Source organism: Excalfactoria chinensis, chromosome Z (genome assembly GCF_039878825.1).
Source record: "Excalfactoria chinensis isolate bCotChi1 chromosome Z, bCotChi1.hap2, whole genome shotgun sequence".
Taxonomy (NCBI): domain Eukaryota; kingdom Metazoa; phylum Chordata; class Aves; order Galliformes; family Phasianidae; genus Excalfactoria; species Excalfactoria chinensis.
Genome location: NC_092857.1, coordinates 10,032,919 through 10,041,822, shown reverse-complemented (window position 1 = coordinate 10,041,822; position 8,904 = coordinate 10,032,919). Strand labels below are relative to the sequence as shown.

Sequence of the window (8,904 nt, the reverse complement as noted above, 5' to 3'; positions counted from 1 at the left end):
TGTTTATTTCAGTCCATGAAAATGTGATTGTTAACAAATGAAAACACAAACATTCGGAAGAAACAGTAGTGTTCTTGAAGAGTGTTGTACTTACTGCTTGCTTAGGACAACCCACAGTACCATACAGTCTCAAAGCTGGAGCTGCAAAGACCTTCTGTTGTGGCCATATTCCCAGCATTGTGTGCACATCAAGCACTTACAGCACACAGGTTGGTGCCACTGCCTGTATAATAGAGCCCAGATTTCAAGCACAGATAGTTACAGTTCACAGCACATGTGAAAGAAAACTTCTCTCTGCTTATGCATACTGACGAACTACATAGCTGGAACTGCAGGTCAGATACAAACCAGCAGTTGACCAGTTGCGAGCAGGTTGTGTCTCTTTCAAATACCATATCTGTGACTTAAATTCGGTGACTAAAGAGACGGGTGACCTTTAAGAAAATAGTCAAGTCCTTCCCAATGCACTCAGAACATTTTCATATTTGAGTGATTTCCTGCACAAAAGAGTCTTGTATCTTCAGTGGTCAGACATCTTTTACTAAATCTTGTTAGGATTCTGTACTAACTGTGGGTTGTCCTGAACTACGTGCTATTTTGCAGCCATAAAACTGTGTGTACACTGACATCCACGAAAACACATGAGTTTTGTCATGTTGACCACCACAGAGGATGTCTCTTAGGCAATTCACCACCTATTGAAATCCAAAGCTATGTAGTAGATACTTTGATAGCTTTTTATACAGTGCACAAGAGCATTAAAGCATCTGAGAACAGGAATTATAGATGCAGCAAGCCACACAGGAAGCTACGCTGTTCAATAGCAAACACCAAGAAAACAATGTGGCTTCAAGGTCCATTTCTCCTCTTCATTCAGGTACTTGCTCCTGTCTTACAGAAGTATGTTTAGGCCTGTCTGAACTCTGGATTAAAGTGTTCACGGTATCCTTTTCCTCACACAACAGTGTAACTATCTGCTAGCACAAGTATTAGGGCTTTCTCCCTAGAATGTACAAAACCCAAGAGCATTTCTCACAAATCCTTTGACACATCAGGCTACCAGATTTTTAGAGCCAGAAAGCTCTGCCTGTGGAAGCCACCTCATCACGTACAGCACCAAAACATTAATTGAACCAGGACCTGGAAGCAAGGACAAGCACGTAATCATAGAGTCAGCTAGTTAATCGTTATCCTTGAGAAGGTGAAACCTAGAATTCAGGCCTGGATCCAATTTCTCTTCTGTATTTATTTGTACAAGAGAATAAAACTTCCTCTCTAGGGCTCATGACCTTCCCATTATGCTGCAAAGTATCATTCAAAGGTTTGCATTCCCTTTCTGACCCTGTAACAGTGAGCATCTCATGCAACAGGAAACTGTTTCAAGACAGAGGATTCAAGCACATCCAGAGAGAAGCCTGGAGTATCACTCATTCCCAGGTACAAGGAAGGTGAAAAGGAGCAATTCCTACTGCACATGCATCAAAGACAGGACAGGAGAAGCACGTCTAGACAAAGGGACAGTGAAAATCAGTTAAGCTTACATCCCCTCTTAACTTTGTGTGGCCTGGTACAGGGTGTTCTGTGTCAGGGTGCAGAGCTGCCTCCGTGGCTTATGGTGCACACAGCAGCCAGTCCTGAGTGCAGGATCCCCATGAAACATAAACATTGCTACAAACTTAAGTAGATTCAGGCATGCTCAGAAGCAGACTTTAGGCACATAAAGTTTTCCAGTTAAATTTTAAGTACCTACAGACTTCAACTGGCATCCAAGTCAGCATTAAGGAACTGAGAGGGATTCTTGTGCAGTACATAGGTGCTCCAGATCTTCAGCAGATATCTGTTGTTTTTTTATGTTTTTTTTTGTTTGTTTGTTTCATTCCAGAGTTTTTGCATCTTTGTAAATACATCCATCAGCTGCCAGCTCACTTCTACTGTTCTCCAGGCTCCTTCCAAGTCTCAGCATCTTCTCCATTAGAGGCAACCAAGGCTGCAGTAAAAATCTCTGCTGACTTGAATGAAAGAACAGTGTCTCATTGCAAGAAGCAGAACCAGCTGCTTCCAGACCAAACTGGAATTATACAACAGGAGTTACTGATGTGTACAGTAAACCTGAAGGATTCTGCAAGGCATAATTGCTATTTTAGGCATTGCACTTTTCTCCAAACAGGAATGGTGAATTTGCTCTGTATCTGTTCTTGAAGGTGACAAACAGCCCTCTGTAGAAATGCTTCCCCCTCACAGAGTAAAGTACATATTGGAGTTTCACTACGGGAGAGGAAGGTTGAAATAGAGAGGGGTATTTTTTTTTTTGACACTGTGTTGATAAATTCAACCCATTTGCAGCTTTGGGTATTAATTAACACATTGTGACAAAAGCAAAGCAAACAAACAAATTGTTTTATCCATCCTCTAAAAAGAAACAAAACAACTTTGACCTTTCATAGAATCACCGAATTAAAGGGGTTGGAAGGGACCTCTAGAGATCATCGAGTCCAACCCCCCTGCCAAAGCAGGCTCCCTACACCACGTCGCACAGGTAGGCGTCCAGGCGGGTCTTGAATATCTCCAGAGAAGGAGACTCCACCACCCCCCGGGCAGCCTGTTCCAGTGCTCCGTCACCCTCACTGTAAAGAAGTTCTTGCGCACATTTGTGCGGAACTTCCTATGCTGGAGTTTCAGCCCATTTCCCCTAGTCCTGTCCCCACGCACTACTTTCCTTTTAAAATATTTCACCTTACTAAATATATATATATATATATACATATATATATATATATCCTTAACATAAGAATTTTCACAGCTTGGAATTGTACTTTTTTTTTCATGCCTTCACAAGTTCATTTCAGATCAACCCCAAATTACTCCCCAGCTGTTTCTTTGGAACACTGGATGGGACAGGAAGTCTCTGCCCTTCTCTGGGGTGCTGAGCTGCAGCTTCTTGGGCTTCTCACACCTTAGGGTTTGAGACTGAGTTAACAGAAACACTGCCAAGTATCAGTGCAGATCCTTTCAAACACAAAACTATGTGACTGTTTTTTGCTGAAACAAGAACTATCCTGGAGCAAACAGTTTGAAGTAGATAAAATCTGATTAGTTTTCTTTTTTCCCCTTTTTCTCCTTTATTTACAATTGTGTTGATCTCCTGGAGTTAACTGCCCAACAGTCTGAGGCACAGGACAGAACCTGCAGCTTCCATGCTCCTGGACAGACACCTGCCTCAGAGCTGGGGCTGCAGGTTTCCTGCTTCAGCAGGGCTGTGGACCACAATGTTAGGAGGTTGAAGGGTGCAACTCCCTTCCCTCCAAACCCAAACAAAGCAACCCCTCATTGTGAAGTGGCGACTCCTGTCCCAAGCTTTCTCCTTGGCTGTCCAGAATCTGTTATCCTGCTCTGTCCATTCGTAGCAGCAGAGGGGATGAGGAAGCCAGAAAAGCAGATCCTGCAATGGGAGGGAGCACAGTGCTCCTTCCCCTCTTGTTGGTTCCTTGGAAGGGAGAAAGGAGCTGAGCCCGAACAAGCAGAAGCCCTGTATCTGCTTGTCCTGGCCCCTTCATGCTCATGCCAAAACACTGTGGGAACAGCCTTGCTTCACCCCAACCAGCCTCACCCTCACTGGCTGAGCACCCAGCTGGTGCTCCAGCAGGAGACAGGACAGGTACAAGTACTGAAAAGCATCTCGGAGAGACACCCTGATCCCTAGCACACCACAACGTTCCTTCCTCCTCCTGTTCTCCATTCTGAGGCATACTTTCAAGATAATTTTTATCACTCAGTTTCCAAGAGCAGACAACTCCAGAAGAGCTTCTCCCAACCTCGTTCACCCATCTCACATCCCCTTGTTCCTAACAGGCAGTCAATAACCCAGGGCCACATCCTGCACAGAACCCCCTCCCAGTCCCATCCCCACAGTCATCTCAGCAGCGTTGTTCCACGGAGGCAGCGGGCAGCATGTCACATCGACTGCTGTACACCACCACCCCAGGTGGGTAGTAAGCCAGCTCTGGCTGGACAGCTGCAGAGGAAGGTGCAACAGGGTGGACAGGCACCAAGGCATGCAGGGCTTGCTCCTCCTGCTCTGGCTTGGTGGTGTCGGTGAAAGGACGCATGGTGGTGAGAGAAGGTGAGGTGATCCTCCAGAGGAGGCTCTTCAGCGCCTTGCGGAACTCCCTGCGCATCAGGCAGTAGAGAACAGGGTTGAGGCAGCTGTTGGAGTGTGCCAGGCACACGCTGATGGGGAAGAGGTACACCTGGGAGAGGAAGTACTCAGCACTGAAGTGCACCACATTAAGCTTGATGAGGATGCCCCACGTCGTGAGTGCCTGGTTGGGCAGCCAGCACAAGAAGAACGACAGCACCACGATGGACACTGACTTAGTCACTTTAGAGCGGCGCTTGGTGCTTGGACCACTGCAGGTGCTGCCAACATGCTTGTCACTGATGAAGCGTACCAGGAGCAAGTAGCAGAGGCTGATGATAGCCAGAGGCAGCACAAAGCCCAGCAGCACCTTTTGGGTTTGGTACAGACCCAGCCAGAACTGTGCATTGCTGCCTCGGCCCTCAGGAAACTTGACGAGGCAGAGGACATCATCAAAGACGGTGGCAGTGGTGGAAAAAATGGCTTGGGGTAGAGAAGCCAGGATTGCCAGCAGCCAGATGAGTGCACAAAGCCACTTGGCAGAGCAGCAACCACCCAGCGGGTCACCTCGCCCCTGGTTCTTCAAAGCTGAAGCCACTGAGCGGTAGCGAGCCACGCTCATGGCAGTGAGGAAGAAGACACTGGCATACATGTTCATGGCTGTCACATAGGAGACAATCTTACACATAGCTTTGCCGAAGAGCCAGTTGAAATCCAGTGCATTCTCCACAGCCCAGAAGGGTAAGGTCAGCACAAACTGAAAGTCAGTCACAGCCAGGCTGGTCACAAAGAGGTTGATGGAGGACTTCCTCCAGCCTTGCTTGCTTTTCATCAGGTAGAGCACTAGCAGGTTGCCCACCAGTCCTAGGGCACACACCACGGAGTACACCAAGGAGATGACAATCCGCACCACGTCGGAGCTATCTCCTTGCATCCCATCGGCTCGCTCCAAGTTGAGATTCTTGAGGAGCTGCAGGAAGGACACATTACTCTTGTTACCCATCTGGCCGCCCTCCAGCAGACCCAGCGGTGTGTCCCAGGGCTCCCGACCCGCTCCTTCTTTCATGCCGGCATCCGCCGAGCAGGAGCCGCGCTCGCAGGGCTCATCCATCCCATCCTCGGTGGGGGGAGAGCGCGGAAACTCCGCTTCTCCAGCGCTGGAGCGCGAACCCTCAGCGCACGGCGGGCAGCGGCTGAGCCGCTCGGTAGGGAGGTGCGGCCGCTGCGCTTTTATCCGCCCCCGCGGGGCCGGGGCATGCGCGGCGGTGGCGGCGGAGCTCTCCCGGGTGCTGAGTGCTGCGGCCGCGCCCCCGTTTCAACCCCTCCTGCTCTCAGTTCCAACCCCGGTCAGTTTGAGGTGGTCGCACAGCTTCAGTTCTTGGTATTTAGGGAGTTCATTGCTTTCCGCTGTCCCGAGCTGTGACGGCCGTCGGGAGTGTGAGTCGGTAGCTACCCGTGGCAAAGAGATGCTCAGCCACCTCTCCCTCCGTCTCCTTAAATTAAATTAATAAATAAATAATAATTAAAAAAATAGAGCCTGTGTTTTACGTTCCGGAGAGCAGCCCTGCCTTTCTGTCCCGCGGAGCTTTGGGAGTGCCGGTGGAGCTGATCCTTGCTTGGCGGCTCCCTTCCTTCCGAGGAAATTAAGCATGCAGTGCAGGGACACACAGTTCACAGAGCAACGGGACGTCCCGAGGTGGAAGGGACCCACAAGGATGACTGGCTCCACACAGCAGTTCCCAAAAGATGAACCCTGTGTCTGAAACCGGTGTCCAAACAGCTCTTGAGTTCCAACAGCTCGGGGCAGCCTGTTCCATGTCCACTGTCCTCTGGGGTAGAATCTTTTCCTAAACCATCCCCGACCCGTCCCTGACGCAGTTCCGTGCCGTTCGCTCGAGTCTTTCCAGCACCTTTCCAGCTCTGGGGAAATCACAGAGCAGCTATCGCTGCTCTTTAGCGAATCAGCCCGGTGAGGGACTGAGGCAGCGCTATCAGCAGCTCCGGCAGCCGCCCGCCCGCAGGGGGCCCCGGCGCACCGGCAGCAGCTTCGCCCAGTCCCTGAGCCCGGAGACTTCGGGACCCCCTGCTGCACGGCACCGAGCCTGGAGGCGGCTTCCTGCAGCGGAACGGAAAGCAACAGGTGAGAAGTGGAATTCGGGTTTTCCTCCTCCTCTTCCCACGAAACGACTTAGAATTAGTGAAAAGGAAATAAATCCCACATACATTAAATATACCACTGTATAAAGATTTAACAGGTGGACTCCTTCTCTGTAGTTTCAAAGCAGGTTTATTTTACTGAAATTCCAGCAAAGATACCAACTTGTGCGTGTGTCACTGGTTGCAAGTCATCCCCTTTTCTCTCTGTTCTACACCTGTGGTGACCTTGTGAAAGTATCAGCCAGTTAATGAAATACTGACAGAGAATGTGAGTAATCTGGAAGTTCTATGCATCAACTGTGTTGCACGTAAAGAAGGAATAACTTAGTGAAATTAGCTCTGTAATTAACTGCAGTGCTCTGGGGAGGTTTAGTCTCTAGATTACTTGCTATGCTAAATACGTAGGTACTGGAATGAAAAAAATTACAGCAGGAAGTGGAAAGAAACCACGTCTGAAAGTACATTGCTTTTTGTTATCCACGCAGAAAAAGCTACTAAGTGAGAACTGAAGTACCTGATGAGAATACTGATAGTGGATTCTGGGCTCAGAAATGCAAGTGCAACATACTTGCCCAGGTCTCTGCTCATATTCCAACTGCCAGCCAAATTTCCTTGTAGCTTCAAATGGTTTGTCTTTTTCTTTCATCCCTCTTTACCAAAGAGGAGTTTTAGAGGCAGTTAAAGGAACTTGATACAGTCAGGTGAATAGTCAACAAAACATTAACCAAATAATGTATTGGTCATGACATCAGGTCATTTCCATAGCTGGAAAATGTATGAAATGTCATCTGGTTTTTTGAAGAAGTGTTGCAAAATTCATCATGCACATTAACTGATGTTTATTATTTTGGGGAATGTGACCTTCTTTCTACTTGCTCCATGTAAATGTGGTAACACTGACAAAGTCTTGCCACTAGTACGTAACTTTCTGGAGTCTGCCCTCCATCAAATTGTTGGTGCAACTGGTTTTACTGAGTCAATCTTTCTGAAAACCCCGACAAACTTCCAAGAGGTATTCTGATGACTGCAGTAGCAGTGGCTGATTTGCTTACTTCTGAACTCTCAAACTGATGGTTTAGAGCTTTGTGAGGCTTTTGGGGTTTGTATGACACTATGCTGAAATAACCATGGGGACAATTTCTCTTGTTTTCAGACAGCATTGATCTACACAGCAGAAGTAGGAGGCTGCCACCAGAGTTGCAGTGGCAACTGCCCTTGGGTTCAACTCTATTGCGTCAGAGTGAATGCGAGACAATGTAAACGTGCCCCTGCAAAGGCCTGTAGAACAACCTTTAGGGGTGCCTCAGATAAGCATACCAAATAAACATCTGCTGAAAATGGTAACTTTTTTGCAGTGCATCCTGAAAAATCTATATAATTTTTTCACTTGCTTGACAAACCTCTTCCAAAAATAAGGACTGGCTATGATTACAGCAGTGGCTGAACTGGCTGTATGCAATTCTAGAGAGTCTTGGCAGAGGGGCTTTGTTTTCAGTATGAAAATTCATTGGTCTTGTTTGAAAGTATATATTTGAATTATTGAATGTGTAATTATTTCAACTATGGAAACAATATAAGCTTGGACTGTTTCTCAGGGCATTTTTGAGGCAGCAAAATAGCTTTATTTAATTCTTTTTTCTATTCTGCACACCAAAGAAAAGACCAGTAGTATAAAGGTCCTAAATGCATTTCATTAAAGAGAGTTCTTCATGCATTTCTTTGACTAGACATTATTCTTAAATGTTATATTCTTTCCTTAGGATTCTTTCTGTTTCTTTTAATGAACATTCTCTTTTCATTAATATGCATTTATATCTGTGAGGGGGCAGAAACAGAAATGGGAAAAATGAAAGAAGTTTTAACATTTATTTATTTTTCTCCACTCTAATTTCTACAACCTATATGGTCTCCTCCTGGCTTTTTATGAGTTCATGGCGGAGCTCTCATGCTTTTGACTGCTCTCAGATAGTCAACTGTTACATTTAGTACTGTATTTTATGGCTCTGCTATCCCTGTCCTGATGGTGATTATTTGGTACTATTTGGTGTGCATAGAATCCTAGATGGAAAGGACCTATGAGATCATCCAGTCCAACCATCCTCCATCCAACCATCATTGCTACCACAGCTGCTAAAGCACATCTCATAGCTCCTCATCCAGATGCCTCTTAAACGCTGCCAGGGAAAGCAGTTCTTTGGCTTTGAGGTATTCTATGATCCGTGTCCTCTCCTCATTTAACTTCTATGCACAGTGCTAAGTATTCTCATGGAACTAATTTAAAAACATAAAAAACAACAACAAGGAGTTAATTTCAAAGTGATCTACTGCTCCACAATTTGCTTTAGATTGTTAATATAGGCAGTGAGATCAAATGTGCTTTAAATTTACATGAACAAAGTGATCATTTTGAAAACTATCTGTCCAATTAAAAATAAGCCAAGTTTGAATGCTGGAACCTGAATGTAAACATCTCCCCCTCTCCCACCCCTCCCCCTTCCCCAATTCTTTTAATGCAACCACTTACTGCTTTAGAGTTTGTTTCATTCTATTACTAGAATCTGCTCACAGACGTACCATAAGTGGAATGTAAGCAAATATTTTTTGCATGAGTA

General features: G+C 46.4%; 1 protein-coding gene across 1 annotated transcript; it reads right to left on the bottom strand.

Annotated features, from left to right (window-relative positions):
• Positions 1-5,338, bottom strand: RXFP3 (relaxin family peptide receptor 3). Its single transcript, XM_072360546.1, has one exon. It carries the CDS (start codon positions 5,244-5,246, stop codon positions 3,915-3,917), a length of 1,332 nt encoding a protein of 443 aa, XP_072216647.1. The 5' UTR covers positions 5,247-5,338; the 3' UTR covers positions 1-3,914.
• Between the last annotated feature and the right edge of the window lie 3,566 nt (positions 5,339-8,904).